Source organism: Oncorhynchus mykiss, chromosome 17 (assembly GCF_013265735.2).
Source record: "Oncorhynchus mykiss isolate Arlee chromosome 17, USDA_OmykA_1.1, whole genome shotgun sequence".
NCBI classification, from domain to species: Eukaryota; Metazoa; Chordata; class Actinopteri; order Salmoniformes; family Salmonidae; genus Oncorhynchus; species Oncorhynchus mykiss.
Window position 1 is genome coordinate 74,713,350 of NC_048581.1, and position 21,643 is coordinate 74,734,992.

Consider the following 21,643-nt stretch of genomic DNA (forward strand, 5'->3'; position numbering starts at 1 on the left):
GATGTTCCTTTACCATTATGTCTGCCAGTCGCACTTCACTTCTTCTTTATAGACATGAGAAAAACTACTCTCATACTGCTAACAATATGGCCACATGAAGCAAACCTTTATCTCTGTAAAAACAAAACATTCTGGAAAAAAAAATATGATTTTTATTTTAAAGCCACTGGCTTCCATGCTCAATAAATGTAATCAATAAATTAATCAGACCAGCTCCAAATTAATACATAGCTAAGTGAGCCAGCACAATGTCTATAAGTGGATCCAATGATTACTCAACAGATTAAACACAAAGTTGCAGAATAAAAGTATTAATGGCTTTATTGATCTTTACAAGTCTAAAGCAGGTGACAATAGATTTCAACACAACTGGACAGGTAACAATGATGGTCATTTGCAGGCAATAATGCATGAATAATACTTTCAAAAAATCTCGCACTTTTTCTTGTACAGTTAACATAAATGTATGTGAAAGAAAACAACAAAACCATTAGCCACATCTGGCCAGCAGAACCAGCTCCTCAAAATGTAATATAACATAAAAGGATATCTAGAACAAGTAGATACATCATCATCACCCATGTACTCATTATATTTGTTATAATAGATAGCCTACAGCAGGCAGAATTAACACATGAATACCACTCAAGTGAAGATTTTAACACAAAAAATAAAAATAATTTCAAATTGTTTTGATGGATGATTCCATTTAAGACTAAATTGAGAGTAGGCCTAGTACATGAATCCAAAAGTAATGTAATTTCATAAACCGGACTGTTTTTTCAATTCAACAAAAGTAAGAGGAACTATTTAAAGTATTTTCACGAAGACTTGTGTGACAATGTACAACAGATTTTAGACCTACTAAATAGACAGTTCCATACATGTCCAGCATGCATGATTGATTATAGATTCATATTACAAATCTTATTATCTTTATTTGAAAAGGTGAATTAAATGGTAGGTTTGCATCGAGAACTGGTAAGAAATCATTAATATTGTTGAAACAAATAAGTTTATCAATAAAATCAGTAAAATAACTTTGGTAGCTGATACAAAGAATAAACTCACATAAAATACTCAGGCGAGGAAGGGTTGTCACTGGTAGACCCAGTTTCATGGTAACCATTCGAACCAGTCAATTTCTCGCATTTGAGTTTATATGCGTCCCTCTCGCGTGCCAGTCGGTTGAGCTCGTGCTTCAGCTGCTCCACCTGTGTGACAAGGCTGGTCTTCTCGTGCTCAAGAACGTGTTTCTGCTGAACGCGTTTGTAGCGGCACGATTGTGCGTAACCACGGTTTTTCAGGGTTCGGCGCTTCTGCTTCAGACGCATCATGTCGTCCTTGGTCAGACCCCTCAAGTGTCGATTGAGCTCCCTCACTGACATGGAGACCAGCTGGTCGTCCGAGAAGGCGCTCTCCACGTTGAGTCGTCTGTCGTGGCGATTCTGCTGATGGAGGTGGTGCGCACTAAGCTGGGAGTCGGGTGAGTGCGGAGCCGAGCTGTCGAGGTCCTGCTTGTGGTGATATTGATTTTGGCAGTGCATATCTTGCATATCAGGGTGACCCGAGAGACCGTCGGGTTGACGGATAAGTCCAGGGTACTGCTGGACATGGCCGCTAAGGTTATGTGCCGCCCCGTACCCTTCGAATTCTGCTTGGAGAGCATGTTGATGACCGTTTGGAGTGGGTTGGTGCCCGTGGACTGTGGTACCGATAAGGGCCTCCACTGCGTCCTCAGGTGTCAGGCCAAAAGTGTGGGGATACATTTGCTGAGAATAACCTCCACTGCTGGGCGTCCAGTAAAGATCATCAGGGTTCCTTTGCTCACCCGGATTGAAACTCGGTGACGATGGCACCGAACTACAAGGGGTGCTGACCGGTGTAGAGGAGACTGAGTCCGGTCTCTGGAGCTCGCTGCACGGCCCAATGAACGAGTGATCAATCCCCTGCATTGTCTCCTTCTTCACTTCGAACTTCATCAAGTCGAATTCACTGACATAACCCAAAGGGGTTTTCGGCAGACCCAGATTTGTATGCGATTCGGCGGTCATTCTTTCCAGGATCTATTTGTCTTGGCCACTTCCAAGGGGCACAAAACTCTATTCTTTCATGCAGTCTTTTGCAACAATTGCACTATTGATGAGACGCTTCATACAATTAGTAAGTCCGTCAAATTAAATATACAGTGAAAACACGCGTGCGTAAAAATGGAAAGAAAACCGTCCTCTTAATCGGATAGAAGAAAGGTGCTCTGAGTCCACGGCGGGGCCAAAAGCTCTGCATATGTGTAGCTGTACTGGTTTATGCTTGCGAGCGCACTTTCTTCATAAAGAACGGTTGCATGATGTCACACGGTATAGACTACACCTCCCTGCTCTTCTCCAATAAAAAGACGACGAGAAGGGTAATTTGCATAATAGCTGATGTGTGCGTTTTGACAATCCAACAAAGGTTGAATGTAGAATGATGCCCAACATTTCTTTTACATAGACCTGCAAAGACATATTGTAGACTAGACATTTTACAGGCTACTGTCTGTCTACTTTATTTAATTTGTGCATATGTTTCTCTTTCTCTCACACACTACCTCACCACTTGATATATTAAAATAGTGTATTGTGAAAGACCACAAGGGAACTGATGCTGGAATGCAAAGCATCTGAGGACTAAATATGTAGTCTGTAGGCTATATGTCCAGGGATATATTATAGTCAATAGGGCTAGTTATTAAAAATGTAGACGCACTAAATTACCATCTGACTTTCCATATAAATAACATAAAACTATCACAGTTTTAAAGGCACAATTGTATTTGGACAGTGGTCTTTATATTTAAGTGGAAGTCCATCATGCAAAAACATAATTCAAGAATCCTAATAGAGCTGTTGTGCGTTTGCAATAATCCACCACCGCCCATAATAAACAAATAGCCTATACTCTCTCTAGTCCATGACTAGCCCACTGAAAATAAATCTTTATATTCCACTTGTATGTGCTATTATTTGATATCTGGTTATATTATATGGACAAGCATAAAGGGTGGACCATAGAGTTAGAAATAGGCTAATTATAAATAATTGTATTTCTATGGGGTTTCTCCTGAGAGTTCTGGTAGCCAAATTGTATATTTATAGATCTATGCTGACCCCTTGTGGTGATATGAGGAAAACGTCATTATTGACCCTCAGGGTATACTGAGCAGTGAATGACAGCTAGCGTTTTGTCATTGTCTGATATTTACCCTGTCATTTGTTCCTTAATTATTTTTTTTATATTGGCTTTTTATCATGTCAGAGTGTACAGAGCATGCACAGTAAGTAAGTATGATGATGGTGGCTTGTGGTTCTCAATACCCCCCTCCACCCAGTCTGGCCCCTTGGTTATAGGGTCTGGCCTAGCTTTCTCTCCCTCTTCATTTTTTTTGTCCATGGCAGAACAGATTCTGATGAGAATACCTCATCAGAAACCAAGTGTCCTCCTGATTGATGTGAGTGTTGCAGTTATTCTAAACACCATCAGGATTTCTCTCCCTCTCTCTCTCTGGGTTTATGCACAACATCTATCCCACATAGTCAGAGGCTGCTGCTGGGCACTGGTTATTTGGTAAACATACTGGCTTCTAATGAAATTAGTAGTTTTTTTAGACCAGTGTCAGTAAAGGAACATGGAGAAAATGGAATGCAGCAGAAACATAAAAGCAATGACCAGACTGCACAAGGCTGAAATTATGATTGCTGTAGAACAACTGAGGTATGGAAGAGAGAGAAAGAGAAGCTTGATTTTCTTTACAGTTATGCTACCTGTAGAAACATACTGTGTTGAAATCCAACAAGTTCATTTCAGATAGTTCACATATTTTCTTCAGCCGACCTTCCCATAAAAATCTAACAATAATAGATACAATATACAGTGGGGCAAAAAAGTATTTAGTCAGCCACCAATTGTGCATGTTCTCCCACTTAAAAAGATGAGAGAGGCCTGTATAATTTTCATCATAGGCCCTTGCCTACTTATAATAGTTATAGCTGATTAATTGTACATTGTATCAACATTGAGGCTGCATGATGGCAAACTGATCAAGGACCGACTGTACCATCTGCGCACTTACCCCAACTACTTTTTGGCCCAAGAGCTTACAGACTGGCTGAACAGCCACAAGGAAGCCCTCGATCGGGCAACGGTGGTCTGCCTCTTGCAACACCTTATGGACATGACATTGTGCACCATGGTACTGTAGGGCACCACAGTAACATCTCTAAGGGGATATAAAATGCATAGTAAGAACTTTTCCAAGAGCCTATAGCCCTGACACAGGACCAAGTGTATATTCAACTCCTGTTATACAGTTCCTCCTACATCAGGGATACCAAGAGCCAAGGAGCTTTGCCAATATACTAACATTGATACAGGAGATCCAAAATGCTGAACTATAAAGTAGGGCAATGTGAAAACATTTTCAGGAAATGTTTCCTCTCTGATCTCTTTAGTTTGTGACAAGTACCCTATGTTCAAGGATGCAAAATTGCTGTACCGTTTCCGTAAGGATGATGGCATATCTTTGAACACTGTCAAGGTAATCATCCAAGGACAATGATTGTATAAGCAGTAAGAACTACGTAGTTTACCCTGGGGGTCTCTGCCTGGTAGGAAATGGTGCCCTTGAAGAAGTCATGCCTAGCTTGGGAAGAAGGGTAGCCACATCATCTGAATTACAGAATGTTCTCAGTATGTGCTGGTTTTGGTGATTATGGACTGAAACATTCAACTCTACCAATTGTGTGACATGTTTTGTGTGTGTGTTGTGTTTTGCAGTGTAATAACTGGCAGACTCCATTCTGCATCTAAGGGAGGCGCAGGGTGTTGCATACCAGCGCTCCTTCCCTGGCTGCCAGTTGATCGACTAGTTGCTATAGAATGGAAAGACAGAGAGCAGGCGCCAGGGTTTGGAGCTCTGCCGTGCCTTGCTGGAGCATGGCATCATTCATCCCGTTGTGAGATGTTACCTTTTGACCTTTGGCCCATTACACTGCATCTCAGTACTAGAGGTGTCACTACAGACACCCTGGTTCGAATCCAGGCTGTATCACAACCAGCCGTGATTGAGAGTCCCATAGGGCGGCGCACAATTGGCCCAGTGTCATCCGGGTTTGGCCTGTGTAGGCCGTCATTGTAAAATAAGAATTTGTTCTTAACTGACTTGCCTACTAAAATAAAATGTTAAATAAATTAAATTTGGAGGTAATACGGGTTCCTCAGCCTCACAGTTGCTAGCCTACTTAAATTACTTCTATCATAACCAATTACTATGATTGTTACGATCGTTTAAAGATGGATTGGACCAAGGTGCAGCGTAGTAGGCGTACATTTTGAATTTATTAAATGAACACCAAAAAAACAAGAAAGATAACCGACACGTAAGGTTTTGTAGTGCTAACACAGCAACTATACAAAAACAAGATCTCACAATCTAAGGTGAGAAAAAGGGCTGCCTAAGTATGATCCCCATTCAGAGACAATGATAAACAGCTGCCTCTGATTGGGAACCATACTAGGCCAACAAAGAAATAGAAACATAGATTTGCCCACCCAAGTCACACCCTGACCAAACCAAATAGAGAATAAACAAGGCTCTCTAAGGTCAGGGCATGACAATGATGCTTTTTGTGGTCCTCTCATATATTGTATATATTCATATATCATATCATATATTGATGATATATATTCATATATCATATCATATATTGTACCAGTCAAAACTTCTTTATTTTTTATATTTTCTACATTGTAGAATAACTATGAAATAATGCATGTGAAATCATGTAGCAACCAAAAAAAGTGCTTAAAAACAAAATCAAAATATATTTTCTATTTTAGATTCTTCAAATTAGCCACCCTATGCCTTGATGACAGCTTTGCACACACTTGACATTCTCTCAACCAGCTTCACCTGGAATTATTTTCCAACAGTCTTGAAGGAATTCCCACATGTGCTGAGCACTTGTTGGCTGCTTTTCCTTCACTCTGCGGCCCAACTCATCCCAAACCATTTCAGTTTGGTTGAGGTCAGGGGATTGTGGAGGCCAGGTCATCTGATGCAGACTCCATTACTCTCCTTCTTGGTCAAATAGCCCTTATACAGCCTGGAGGTGTGTTGGGTCATTGTCCTGTTGAAAAACAAATAATAGTCCCACTAACCGCAAACAGATGGGATGGCGTATCGCTGCAGAATGTTGTGGTAGCCATGCTAGTTAAGTGTGCCTTGAATTGTAAGTAGATCACCTACAGTGTCACCAGCAAAGCACCCCCACACCATCACACCTCCTCCTCCATGCGTCACGATGGGAACCACACATGCAGAGATCTTCCATTAACCTACTCTGCGTCTCACAAAGACACGGCGACTGGAACCCAAAATCTCAAATTTGTACTCATCAGACCAAAGGATAGATTTCCACCAGGCAAATGTCCAATGCTCGTGTTTCTTGGCCCAAGCAAGCCTCTTATTCTTATTGGTGTCCTTTAGTAGTAGTTTCTTTGCAGTAATTCGACCATGAACGCCTGATTCACACAGTCTCCTCTGAACAGTTGATGTTGAGATGTGTCTGTTACTTGAACTCTTTGAAGCATTTATTTGGGCTGCAATTTCTGAGGCTGGTAACTGTAATGAACTTATCCTTTGCAGCAGAGGTAACTCTGGGTTTTTCTTTCCTGTGGCAGTCCTCATGAAAGCAAGTTTCATCATAGCGCTTGATGTTTTTTACGACTGTACTTGAAGAAGCTTTCAAATTTCTTAAGATTTTCCGTATTGACTGACCTTCATGTCGTAAGGTAATGATGGACTGTCGTTTCTCTTTGATTATTTGAGCTGTTCTTGACATAATATGGACTTGGTCTTTTACGAAATAGGACTATCTTCTGTATGCCACCCTTACTTTGTCACAACACAACTAATTGGCTAAACAGCATTAAGGAAATAAATTCCACAAATGACCTTTTAAGAAGGCACGACTAACTCATGAAGCTGGTTGAGAGAATTCCAAGAGTGTGCAAAGCTGTCATCAAGGCAAAGGGTGGCTACTTAGAATAATCTAAAATCTAAAACCCTTGAATGAGTACTGTCTATATATATATATATATACTGTCTATATATATATATATATATATATATATATATATATATATATAGACAGTATATATATATATATATAGACAGTACTCATTCAAGGGTTTTAGATTTTAGATTATTCTAAGTAGCCACCCTTTGCCTTGATGACAGCTTTGCACACTCTTGGAATTCTCTCAACCAGCTTGTATGTCAATTAACAGGTGTACCTTCTTAAAAGGTTAATTTGTGAAATTTCTTTCCTTCTTATTTTGTTTGAGCCAAATCAGTTGTGTTGTGACAAGGTAGGGTTGATATACAGAAGATAGCCCCATTTGGTAAAACACCAAGTCCATATTATGGCAGAACAGCAAAAATAAGCAAAGAGAAACGACAGTCCATCATCACTTAAAGACATGAAGGTCAATCCGGAAAATGTTAAGAACTTTGAATGTTTCTTCAAGTGTAGTCGCAAAAACCATCAAGCACTATGATGAAACTGGTTCTCATGAGAACTGTGTTGGTCAATGTCTTCAACAAATGATCAGGTCTATATTGCTTTCATACATACATTGGTAATGGAAAGGAAACACAGACTTTGTTTAAGTATTAAAATACTCCTTTTAGTATTTTTTTTATTTCACCTTTATTTAACCAGGTAGGCTAGTTGAGAACAAGGTCTCATTTACAACTGCGACCTGGCCAAGATAAAGCATAGCAGTGTGAACAGACAGCAACACAGAGTTGCACATGGAGTAAACAATAAACAAGTCAATTACACAGTAGAAAAAAAGAAAAAAAAGAAAAAAAGAGTATATACATTGTGTACAAAAGGCATGATGAGGTAGGCGAAAAATTACAATTTAGCAGATTAACAATGGAGTGATAAATGACCAGATGGTCATGTGCAGGTAGAGATACTGGTGTGCAAAAGATCAGAAAAGTAAATAAATAAAAACAGAATGGGGATGAGGTAGGTAAATTGGGTGGGCTATCTACCGATGGACTATGTACAGCAGCAGCGATCGGTTAGCTGCTCAGATAGCAGATGTTTAAAGTTGGTGAGGGAGATAAAAGTCTCCAACTTCAACGATTTTTGCAATTCGTTCCAGTCACAGGCAGCAGAGAACTGGAAGGAAAGGCGGCCAAATGAGGTGTTGGCTTTAGGGATGATCAGTGAGATACACCTGCTGGAGCGCGTGCTACGGGTGGGTGTTGCCATCATGACCAGTGAACTGAGATAAGGCGGAGCTTTACCTAGCATGGACTTGTAGATGACCTGGAGCCAGTGGGTCTGGCGACGAATATGTAGCGAGGGCCAGCCGACTAGAGCATACAGGTCGCAGTGGTGGGTGGTATAAGGTGCTTTAGTAACAAAGCGGATGGCACTGTGATAAACTGCATTTTGTAGATGACATCGCCGAAGTCGAGGATCGGTAGGATAGTCAGTTTTACTAGGGTAAGTTTGGCGGCGTGAGGGAAGGAGACTTTGTTGCAAAATAGAAAGCCGATTTTAGATTTGATTTTGGATTGGAGATGTTTGATATGAGTCTGGAAGGAGAGTTTACAGTCTAGCCAGACACCTAGGTACTTATAGATGTCCACATGTTCTAGGTTGGAACCATCCAGGGTGGTGATGCTAGTCGGGCGTGCGGGTGCAGGCAGCGAACGGTTGAAAAGCATGCATTTGGTTTTAATAGCGTTTAAGAGCAGTTGGAGGCCACGGAAGGAGTGTTGTATGACATTGAAGCTCGTTTGGAGGTTAGATAGCACAGTGTCCAAGGAAGGGCCAGAAGTATACAGGATGGTGTCGTCTACGTAGAGGTGGATCAGGGAATCGCCCGCCGCAAGAGCAACGTCATTGATATATACAGAGAAAAGAGTCGGCCCGAGAATTGAACCCTGTGGCACCCCCATAGAGACTGCCAGAGGACCGGACAACATGCCCTCCGATTTGACACACTGAACTCTGTCTGCAAAGTAATTGGAGAACCAGGCAAGGCAGTCATTAGAAAAACCGAGGCTACTGAGTCTGCCGATAAGAATATGGTGATTGACACAGTCGAAAGCCTTGGCCAGGTCGATGAAGACGGCTGCACAGTACTGTCTTTTATCAATGGCGGTTATGATATCGTTTAGTACCTTTAGCGTGGCTGAGGTGCACCCGTGACCGGCTCAGAAACCAGATTGCACAGCGGAGAAGGTACGGTGGGATTCAAGATGGTCAGTGATCTGTTTGTTGACTTGGCTTTCGAAGAGCAGGATGGATATAGGTCTGTAACAGTGGATGGAGTATTTGTCGGCAGACCAGTCGTGGAGGTGCGGCGGGGGCGCCGTGTCGACAGAGAATCCAAGCCAGATGGTGAAAGAGGTATTGCGGAATTTAGTTTGCTAGCCGGGAGATGTGCCTGGCTCACGGCTAACTAATGCTAGCTTCGTGGCAGTGGCGTTAGCCACTATATCCAATCGGTAGCAGCGGTGATCCGGTGCCATGGTCCAGAGTTTACAGCAGGGATCCGGTGGAGTTTTGGGCTCTAGCCGTGTATGAGTGGGGTTCGGGTGAACAGCTGAGTAGGCCGGGAGGTGGGCCTCAGGGAATAGCTTCGGTACTGGGTGCCACGGTGAGTGGAAGCTAGCTGTGAGCTAGCTAGCTGCAGGCTGTGAGCTAGCTGCAAGCTAGCTGTGAAGATCAGAAGTAGTGGTCCAGGGATTACGGCAGGAATCCGGCTTTGTTGTGGAGAGACAGTCCGATAATGGTAGACAAGCGATATTAGTAGACAGGCGAGTATTATCCAGGCTAAAAACAGGGCTGGCATCTGTGCAGAAGGTAAAAGCCGCTAGCAGTGGCTAACAATGACTAAATAGCTTGTAGCTAATTAGCTGGTTAGCTTCTGGAGATTCTTGACGGTGTTCTAAAATTGAAAATAATAGCGATTCCGTATCACATTGGGTGAGGCAGGTTACCGGAAGGTATAATCAAATCAAAAATCGAAAAGAGATTGAAAATAAATTGAAATATATATACAAAAAATATGAAAAAATACAAAAGTACACGAGAGGACAAAACAAACACGTCTTCACTGCTACGCCATACAATTGTAGGCAGAAGTTGGTACAGAGTACAGTATAACAATATATGATAGTTCTCCCCAAGTTCTGCAAAATGTCTAAGACATCCTGTAACTCATATAGCCTCTCCCAGTCCTCCTTGCGTGAGTTTCCCTGGCAACAATATTTTAATAAATCTAACCTCCCCTGACAGCAGTAACCATCTTATCAGCAATTAAAAGCTCAGAAGTGGGTTTGACCGAAACTTGACCTTTCAAGTATAGAGTCATAACAATGTGAAAGAGTGTAAGCATCTTCTGACAGCTGGCTGGTTTCATCAGGTCTGTGGCAGCCTTGTGTTCTCAGAAAACCAGATTACCACGGTGGGATCCAGACAGGAGGAGTCTGAACGTAGACACCTTCTGATAGTGTCTGAAGGTCACAACACTCAAAAACAGGTTTTAACACACACACAAAGGTCTCCTGAAGAGGAAACCTTACAGTTTATCATAACATCATTTATTAACCCGTTAAAAGGTATAAGGCCTTGGTTTAACCCTCTTCATCCCCCCCTTTGAGGCCAGCAGGCCTCAACAAAAGCAAAGCAACTCAAGCATCGTAATTATAAGAATCATCCATAAAAGATGCCTTAGATTGCAAGCAATCCTCAGGAGATTGAGGATAGAAATAAGGGCCTGGGGGATGAGGAACATGAAGCATAAACATGCCTGGCATAGCCTTATGAAGTACACATTTGCCAGATGCACAGATGCACAAATGCAAATTAACAAAACAATCAGTGGGAGCAGTAACGGAACCAAAATGGAAAACAACTTAAATCCAAAATGTCCTTGTTTATCTTTCAACCACCCAAAGGGGAACCAGGAGTCTTCTCCTGTGGGAGTGTAGGTATCAGCCAACAGTGTTAATCCTTTCAATATCTCTGTCATATTATCAGAGGAGTCAGGGAGAAGCATAACACATTCAGTGGGGGAAATATAATTTAGGGCCCTGCAATATCCCCCCTCCTTAGCCAGGATGTAGTCTAATGCCAGGCTATGCCTGGATGTAACAGCTTTAAGATGCTGAACATCAGTAGAAAGAAGGGCAAAACCAGCAATAGTCAAATTCATATGGGCCTGCATGGAGTAGGTGATGTTGTTAATCCAATCACCTACGACAATTGATCCTAACAACTCACTTTGACTCTGAGGGTTTTTCAAAACGACTACATACAAACCACTTGGCGTGGCTCGTCTACTCAGATTTTGGACCAATGTTTACCCATTGATTACTGGTTTTCAATTGGTTTCCCTGGATCTCTATTCCTCCGAGCAGAGACTGCTGGTGCAGAATAAGAAGCACCAAAAACATGTACCTTAAAGGTTTACCCCAAGTTTTGTTTTTAACAATATGACCATAGTGGTCATGTGTAACAACATCTGGGTCTGGATGTGCACTCTTATCTGTTATGATGGTTGGTACGTCTTTTGGCAGTGTGATAGGTGATAGCTGTGGGTGTTGCTGTGATGATCTGGTATGGGCCCATCCATCTGGGGTGGTTACATTTTCTCTTGAAGACCTTCAGCTTGATCCATTCTCCAACATCAACGGGCAGGCTGTCTGGGTGGCCCTGTTCTGGAACTTCCTGGACCTTCCTGTATTGGGAATACAAAGACCTAACAGCATGGGTTAGTTCCTTCATATATTTGTTCAAATCATCGTCCAGAGCAGTCAGGTCAGTCAGTTTTGGAGTCATTGGTCTGTGTAAAGGAACGTTCATTGGATGGCCAGTTAAGAGCTCATGTGGGCTAAGCCCTGTTCCGCAGTTTATATTATTGCACATTTTCATCAAGACTAAGGGGAGACACTACCCATGACTTCCCGGTGGAGTGGCATGCTTTGGTAAGCCCCTCTTTTATGGTTTGATTAGCCCTCTCAGTAATCCCATTACTTTGTGGGTGGTACATACAAACAAACTTCTGATCTATCCACAATTGGGCAGTCACCTGTGCAACCACATCTCCTGTGAAATGGGTGTAGTCTGTGGAGAGAATTTCTCTTACCAAAAGTTTTGCTACCGTTTTAGCATCACAGTGCACAGTTGGAACCCACCTAGTAAAACGGCCAATTATTACCAAGCAGTATCTCTTTCTTTCTTTTCGTTCAGCCATGTCTGTGAAATCCATAGCTACAGTGCCTTGCGAAAGTATTCGGCCCCCTTGAACTTTGCGACCTTTTGCCACATTTCAGGCTTCAAACATAAAGATATAAAACTGTATTTTTTTGTGAAGAATCAACAACAAGTGGGACACAATCATGAAGTGGAACGACATTTATTGGATATTTCAAACTTTTTTAACAAATCAAAAACTGAAAAATTGGGCGTGCAAAATTATTCAGCCCCCTTAAGTTAATACTTTGTAGCGCCACCTTTTGCTGCGATTACAGCTGTAAGTCACTTGGGGTATGTCTCTATCAGTTTTGCACATTGAGAGACTGACATTTTTTCCCATTCCTCCTTGCAAAACAGCTCGAGCTCAGTGAGGTTGGATGGAGAGCATTTGTGAACAGCAGTTTTTAGTTCTTTCCACAGATTCTCGATTGGATTCAGGTCTGGACTTTGACTTGGCCATTCTAACACCTGGATATGTTTATTTTTGAACCATTCCATTGTAGATTTTGCTTTATGTTTTGGATCATTGTCTTGTTGGAAGACGAATCTCCGTCCCAGTCTCAGGTCTTTTGCAGACTCCATCAGGTTTTCTTCCAGAATGGTCCTGTATTTGGCTCCATCCATCTTCCCATCAATTTTAACCATCTTCCCTGTCCCTGCTGAAGAAAAGCAGGCCCAAACCATGATGCTGCCACCACCATGTTTGACAGTGGGGATGGTGTGTTCAGTGTGATGAGCTGTGTTGCTTTTACGCCAAACATAACATTTTGCATTGTTGCCAAAAAGTTCAATTTTGGTTTCATCTGACCAGAGCACCTTCTTCCACATGTTTGGTGTGTCTCCCAGGTGGCTTGTGGCAAACTTTAAACTACACTTTTTATGGATATCTTTAAGAAATGGCTTTCTTCTTGCCACTCTTCCATAAAGGCCAGATTTGTGCAATATACGACTGATTGTTGTCCTATGGACAGAGTCTCCCACCTCAGCTGTAGATCTCTGCAGTTCATCCAGAGTGATCATGGGGCTCTTGGCTGCATCTCTGATCAGTCTTCTCCTTGTATGAGCTGAAAGTTTAGAGGGACGGCCAGGTCTTGGTAGATTTGCAGTGGTCTGATACTCCTTCCATTTCAATATTATCGCTTGCACAGTGCTCCTTGGGATGTTTAAAGCTTGGGAAATCTTTTTGTATCCAAATCCGGCTTTAAACTTCTTCACAACAGTATCTCGGACCTGCCTGGTGTGTTCCTTGTTCTTCATGATGCTCTCTGCGCTTTTAACGGACCTCTGAGACTATCACAGTGCAGGTGCATTTATACGGAGACTTGATTACACACAGGTGGATTGTATTTATTATCATTAGTCATTTAGGTCAACATTGGATCATTCAGAGATCCTCACTGAACTTCTGGAGAGAGTTTGCTGCACTGAAAGTAAAGGGGCTGAATAATTTTGCACGCCCAATTTTTCAGTTTTTGATTTGTTAAAAAAGTTTGAAATATCCAATAAATGTCGTTCCACTTCATGATTGTGTCCCACTTGTTGTTGATTCTTCACAAAAAAATACAGTTTTATATCTTTATGTTTGAAGCCTGAAATGTGACAAAAGGTCGCAAAGTTCAAGGGGGCCGAATACTTTCGCAAGGCACTGTAAATGGGTGAATGGGCCGGCCGGAACTGGACATTTCTCTGGTTTCAGGGGGGTACCCTTACCAATGCATGTAGTACATTTATACATGTGTGTTTTGCACATTTCAATCAGATTTGGACAGCTATTAGTCTAGCCATCTCCCCCTTGGCGAGTGGCCCACCATGTGGGCCAGGTGACACACAGAGGAGACGAGAGGCAGAGGCAGAACTGGTTTGCCAGAGAGTGATTGTCTCCACAGGCCACCAGGGCCTCTGGAATAGACTCTAGACTCCCACAAAGGGTGATTCAGTGCATCAGCAGCCTGGTGTTGGTCCAAATCAGTAATTTCAGACGTACACGGGTAGAAAAGCATAACAGCATGAGTATGGCATCTAGAAGCAGCATTCTTAGCAGCAGCATCAGCAGCTGCATTACCTAAACTAACGCTATCAGTATTGCCTGTGTGGGCATTGACCTCAAGAATAGCCAACTTGGCAGGAAGCAACTTAGCTTAAAGCAGGGCTTCTATCTGTAAACAGTGTTTTATAGGGGTACCAGACGCGTTAACAAAATTCCTACCTTTCCAAACCCCTATCCAAGACAGGCAAACACCAATGGCATATGCAGAGTCAGAATAAATGTTAACCTTCAAACCACTACCTAATTTAGATGCTTCAGTAAGTGCTAGAAGCTCAGCTTGTTGTTCAATCAACAATGACCTATCCAGTGAGACTATACCAAAACCTGCATGTTTCCTACCAGTCTCCCTATCAATAAAGGCAGAGCCATCAACAAAGACAGTAACATCAGGGAGCTCAAGAGGTTCATCATAAAGGTCAGGTCGGGCCTTGGAATCACGTTGGACTTGATCAGGAAAATGTCTCTACCTAGTAGGCTAACGGGAGTGACCGGAGAGGTCAGAAAGGGTGCCTTAATAGTATTACCTTCCCCCAGGTCAATTGTTTTATCTTCAGTCCAGTACAGCTTTTGCGATATCCCAGCGACTCCCATCGTCCTCACTGACTTAGATGTGAGTCCCAGGCCGAGGTGTTGGCCTGTAGATCCAATGCAGGAGGTGTGAGCTCCAGTATCTATTAAAAATGGTACCTCTTGATTGTTGACCTTCAGAGTAATGATTGGTTCTTTGGTACCATCCGGAAATATGTACTGGTGACATTGGAGAAGGGGGTCAGGGCATCCCTATTGTTGATTATTCTGCGGTGGGAACCACGCCTGGTTTGTCACAGGAGGCTGTTGGGGCCATCCATATTGTCGACCATTCATTGGTTGAGTCTGAGAAAAGCCAGGTTGAGGCTGTCCAGTGTAGGCTGGTCTTCCACCTTGGAAGTTCCCTCTGCCAGCATTCCCTCTCCATTGACCTCTCCCTCTCTGCTGCAAGGGTGGCTGCTGCTTCTGTGGTTGGTGAGGGCACGTTTCTCATATGGCCTGCCACAACGCAGTACCAGCACACCAGCGGTTGTCTCATTGTGGGTAGGTATGGTTGTGGGTTCCCATATGGTTGAGGAGGGAACTGAGTAGTGGGTGCTTGGGTAAACTGTGGAGCAGGTGGTGGAGGAGGCTGCTGCTGCAGAGCAGCTGGGATTACAGCCACCATTAGATTGCTGGTCTTCCCCTTGTCAAGCTGGGCCAGCTGGGCCTTCTCGAGCTGTGTATCAAGTCCAGTCTTCCTTGCTTTTTCTTCAGTCTTCATCTTTTTCCAGGCTCTGCAGTGGTGTCTAATGTGGTCCTCCTTATTACAGCCTTCAAATCTCTCAGTGGTTTCTCCTTGCTATTCTGTCTTCATCTTATCCATCCAGTCGAGGATATCATCATCTTCAGTGAAGAGCAGTCCACCCAGTCTTGCAACACCTCTGGTGGTGGGAAACATTTCCCTCACCTGTCAGTAGAGTGCTTGTCTGAAATGGGTGAAGGGCAGTTCCACTCTCGTGTTCAGTGAATTATCCATGTTCTCTCTCCTCTCTCTTCTTCTCCTCCCACTGTCTCCTGTGTTGTTCATTTTTTCTTCATATTCTGTTCTCAATCGTACCAGTTCTTCTTCCTCTCTTCTGTTCTCTTCATTCACTGTGTGATTACCACTTAGACTTTGTTCTTTATCTTCATCATTACGACCACGTCTGATAACCTCAACAGCGTTATCCATTTCTCTCTGCACTTTCTTTTCTTGAGCTGCCATGAGCTCCTATGCCGTGGTACTCTAGGATAGAGGTGTTGATTGTGTCTTGGCATCATTCCATATATCTCCTAGTTCTTGATACATTCTACCCGATGGTGGGGGAGACTTGTCATCTTGGTCTGGCAGGGGACCCGGTTCCTGTGTCTCCGTATTCAGAAAAGTTAAGTCTCCAGTAAAGACAACCCTCCTGTTACCATCCGAATCCCCTCCTTGTCTCGGCTCTTCCTCCCTCTGGTCCTGGAGACCAAGCACCTGGAGCTACTAGTTAGTTTGGGAGTAGTGGATAAATTCCTTTAAACCTATCTCCGCAGTAGGTGGGGGTTGGTGGAGCTTATGGTGGAGCGCTGTATTCTATAGGAAACTTCTGTGTCTTGACGGAGGCAGGGTCTTTAATCTTTGTCAATTCCTTTTCCAAACAGGTAGCTTTCTGTTGAGTCCAGAATAGGTTACCCTCAGTTTTGAACATCGACAAAGCAGCCACAGAAAATACGGTGGATTTTTTTCTTTTTTTCTTTCCCATGGTCTTTTTTTCCCCTGTCTTCTTTTCACGATGTCCTGCACATGTTGATATTTGATTTTATTAAATGACCCGTCCGTAGGCCCTCTATATTCAGTGGCGTCTTTAGTCCAATCATGCCTTTTCATGAAAACCCAGGTTGTCTTTTTTCATAGTGTGGTACTTCCCAACTAAAAACTGTAGAGGGGTGGCAGGCTTTCATTGTGACCGGCCCCCTCAGAAAACTCTGATCTCCCATCTCCCGTATCTCCAAAATGTTTTTTTTATTTTTACATTTTTGTATTATTATTGTAGTATTTTTCTCTATTTTAAATTGTTTTTATTTTTAATTATTATTATTTTTAATTAGGCTCTACTTGTAATGTGAATACAGATAAATTAATGCAAAATAACCCTATATGTGTATAGTCTATCCCTTAACTCACATAAGTTTATTTAAAGCAGGGTATTAAGTAAATGATAACAGAATACCATGTAATGTATGGGTGGTGTAAAATAATCGTCCTCTATGGAGCAACCACAACATAGTAAAGGGTTCAAGAGGACTTATAGCTGGTATAAACTTTGGTGTAACCTCCACAATAATCCTAGTATCTCTGTGATAACCTTCTCCTTCCAAGGGAGAAACTATTACTTCAAAACTATTTCTTTTTAAAATAACATGAGTCAGTACCACACGGGTAGGTCTATTTCCTAATACAGCAAGGGTGTATGCATTAAGGTTCATACCTCCACAGGCAACTCTTCGAGCATCTGATCCGAATGTCCACTCAGTTAATTCAAATACACAGGCATTATATTGTTTATGACTAACTCCTGATTTAATGTCCCACCCTCCAGCCATACCACACAGAAGACATGACACAAAGAACAATTACAAAATACATAGAACAATTACAGAATACCTTATCAGAATAATCTCAGCAATCGGCGTTTACACTTGGAATTTCGCCCTAAATCCTATCACCAAGTGTCATCACAATAATAACAATTGGAGTTTATACTTGGAATTTTGCCCTAAACTTATCACCAAGTCTCACAATAATCATAACAATCGGCGTTTATACTTGGAATTTCGCCTTAAACCTATCACCAAGTCTCACAATAATAATAACAATTAACCCAGGAATTTATAACCTATTTCCAACCGTCTGTGCTTCCTCCCACGAGTTGTGTAACAATAATTTCACACTTTCAATTATTCCACTGTTACAAATAAATTTAGGTTCATATAAATTTAACAGCGAGGCGCCACTTCCCTGCCAGAATGACTCATTAACCACAGCTTGCTATACAAATTCAGACTTTAGATATAACAGGCGTCTGCTTACCTTGTAATTTTGTAGCGCATGCACGTGGATCAATGGTCAGTCCAGCGAAGTGGTCACTCGCTCCTGGCAAGCTCGCCAAAGTTTTAGTAAATTTCTTCAACAAATGATCAGGTCTATATTATTATCAAACATACATTAGTAATGGAAAGGAAACACAGACTCTTTGTTTAAGTATTAAAATACTCCCTTTAGTAATACAACTGTAGGCAGAAGTTGGTACAGAGTACAGTATAACAATATATGATAGTTCTCCCCAAGTTCTGCAAAATGTCTAAGACATCCTGTAACTCAAATAGCCTCTCCCAGTCCTCCTTGCGTGAGTTTCCCTGGCAACAACATTTTAATAAATCTAACCTCCCCTGACAGCAGTAACCATCTTATCAGCAATTAAAAGCTCAGAAGTGGGTTTGACCGAAACTTTACCTTTCATCATAAGTATAGAGTCATAACAATGTGAATGAGTGTAAGCATCTTCTGACAGCTGGCTGGTTTCATCAGGTCTGTGGCAGCCTTGTGTTCTCAGAAAACCAGATTGCCACAGTGTGATCCAGACAGGAGGAGTCTGAACGTAGACGCCTTCTGATAGTGTCTGAAGGTCACAACACTAAAAAAAGGTTTTAACACACACACAAAGGTATCCTGAAGAAGAGACCTTACAGTTTATCATAACATAATTTATTAACCCTTTAAAAGGTATAAGGCCTTGGTTTAACCCTCTTCAACTGCCACAGGAAAGGAAGACCCAGAGTTACCTCTGTTGCAGAGGATAAGTTCATGAGAGTTACCAGCCTCAGAAATGTACAATTAACTTCACCTCAGATTGCAGCCCAAATAAATGATTCACAAAGTTCAAGTAACAGACACATCTCAACATCAACAGTTCAGGGGAGACTGCGTGAATCAGGCCTTCATGGTCGAATTGCTGCAAAGAAACCAATACTAAAGGACACCAATAAGAAGAAGAGACTTGTTAGGGCCAAGAAACACGAGCAATGGACATTAGACCAGTGGAAATATGTCCTTTGGTCTGATGAGTCCAAATGTGAGATTTTTGGTTCTAACCGTCTTGTCTTTGTGTTGGACCGCAAAGTGAGGGAAAAGCTGCCAACAAGTGCTGAGCATATGTGGGAACTCCTTTAAGGCTGTTGGAAAAGCATTCCAGGTGAAGCTGGTTGAGAGAATGCCAAGAGTGTGCAAAGCTGTCATCAAGGCAAAGGGTGTCTACTTTGAAGAATCTAAAATCTATTTTGATTTGTTTAACACTTTTTTGGTTACTACATGATTCCATAAGTATAATTTCTAAGTTTTGATGTGAAGACTATCATCATACAATGTAGAAAATAGTAAAAATAAAGAAAAACCCTTGAATGAGTTGGTGCGTCCAAAATTATGACTGGTACTGTACATACTAGTGGATATTTACCCCCTGCCCCAGTGGTGAGATGAAATCCAAAATCAGGTCAGATCGTCCCTCTGTTCTTCTTTGACATAATTTGTTATTTTCAGGCTTACTCAGGTGTATGTAGTCTACTTGAGCAGTTTGTTTCTGAAGGCCATTTGGGCCAAAATATGTTTTAACTGAAAAGTATAGCAACCAGTGGCGATCCGTCGTTCGATGCAGGTGAGGCAGAGCACCACACTTTTAGGTAAATTTTTTTGTTGTTATTTTGGCATTAATACGTGTCACATATCCGTTTGCAAACAATGTAAAAAAAAAAAAAATGTAATTGAGTTAACAAAGCCGCATACAAACATGGTCTCTTTTTTGCTTTCTTGAGTAAGGCTGCTCCAAAATGATGGTGTTACAGCCTAGCTCAGTGCTTTCTGTGATGGTGGGGCTAGCCAGCAGAAAATACAGAGCGTTGCACCTGATTGGCTCAGTTTTCTGTCATGATTGGCTCAGTTTTCTGTCACTCATGGGACAGTACATCATACCCAATTCTAAGATTAGAGCTCGAAAATGTTAGCCTCTTGAATTCTGCCATAGAGTTATATTAGAAGTGCCCATCCAAGAAGGCTCAAGGTCATTGGCCACAGAAAGAATGACATCAAATCATGTTATATCTACAGTAACTTTGATTGAACTTTGATTGAGATGTTGATCATGTCAATATCTTACTTTCAATGTCTTAGCTAGCAGTCATCATCAGTTGTCATCAAGTTGACAATCTACTGGCAAATCCTTTTTAATCCTTGTCATATGATGAAAAATAATGAAGAGAAATTATAGATAAAACGTATCGGTGCTCATCGGCCATTGTACATAAAGATTACACAAGTTGGAAATCGCAAAGTCTTGTATGCTACTGCATAAATTATGTAATATGCAAGGGAGAAATGTGTACTGTAGCTAAAAAAGTAACATAATACTAAGTGCATGTTGTGTAGTAAGCTGTTAGTAGCCCATGTGCCTCACCCTAATAATTCGGTCTATTTTCACCAATGCGGTATTGTAAACACATAGTAGTTGTGGTGCTTGGCTTGCACGTGCAAATTCAGCACACACAACATTCTATAATAGATTTGTGTTATTTGACACGTCAAATTAAAAGCTTATTTAACGTGTCAAATAGTGTTATATAACGTACATCTTTTTTGACACGCAAAGATAGAAATGGCGTTCAATGTGCCTCACCCTAATAATTTGGTCTATTTTCACCTCCTGTTCTAACTTGGTGGTGACTATAGTCTATAACCTGTTTCAGAGAAATGTAATCATTGAATTTTGTAAGAGTTGTCATTGTCTGGTTATATGCCCCATTTATTTATCCTACGTTTCTGACTTGTACCGTAAGAATGGCCCATGTTCTGAATTCTGTCGCTGTACATTTCAAAAATGCTGAACAAATAGTTAAATTGACTACGTCCGTCGTTAATGTCTTAATCGAAATTACGGATTGCCTCTTATCCGCTTGTCATAGTGCCATAGTTTGTACATCTCAATTGTCAGTAGAAACCATCAGCTATGTTTTTTAAAAGGCAGTAAATGAGGCTCAATGAACTGTTTCGCTGCCAGACAAGGCTCCGCTGATAGCCAGGTATAGTAGTGGTAAGGTGTTGGGACTGCTGTTGGGACAGCTTTATGTAGGCCCTAACAGTTTGTAGGCACCATTTGTTGCTGTAAAATAGTTAGGTGCTGGGTTTTAGGCTGGTAGCAACCACCACAGGGTGTCCGTTCAGAACATGAGGAAGCAGTAGTTCCAGATCAAGGATTTAATGAAGATCCACACACACGCATACAACACCTCTCTCTCTGATACTAATTGTGGTTATTTAGCTGCATGCACAATAACATCAGAAATAAAAGCACTTTCTTCAGAAGAGGTAAAATAAGCAGGAGAGAAAAACAGCTTGATCATCAGAATGGACACTATAGACTGCCTGAGGCTCTGCCTGGTCGGGTATTACCCTGTCCCGGGACAGAAGACTGCTTATTGGTTAATAAAATTATGATGATTGGCGTGACCTCATTCCAATAGGAAAACCAAAAGAAAGTTGGGGTCTTGGAAAGGAGATGAGTTGGCCGTTTGAACAGTTACCATTATAGTGCAATTGATGTATTGTTTAGTGTTGTGTTGTGTAGTGGCTTTGCTGGCATGCATCCCACTTTTTTTTTTGCCCCACCAAGATTTACATGATAAAATC

The 21,643-nt window shown here is 41.8% G+C and overlaps 1 protein-coding gene across 1 annotated transcript; it reads right to left on the reverse strand.

Annotated features, from left to right (window-relative positions):
- Positions 1-295: 295 nt before the first annotated feature.
- LOC110494563 (transcription factor MafB) lies at positions 296-2,332 on the reverse strand. The gene has a single exon (XM_021569739.2). The coding sequence runs from the start codon at positions 2,052-2,054 to the stop codon at positions 1,068-1,070; it is 987 nt and encodes a 328-aa protein (XP_021425414.1). The 5' UTR covers positions 2,055-2,332; the 3' UTR covers positions 296-1,067.
- Between the last annotated feature and the right edge of the window lie 19,311 nt (positions 2,333-21,643).

Bases quoted from the DNA above. Each gene is read 5' to 3' on its own strand.
- LOC110494563 (XM_021569739.2), bottom strand. From the start codon at position 2,054: ATGACCGCCGAATCGCATACAAATCTGGGTCTGCCGAAAACCCCTTTG.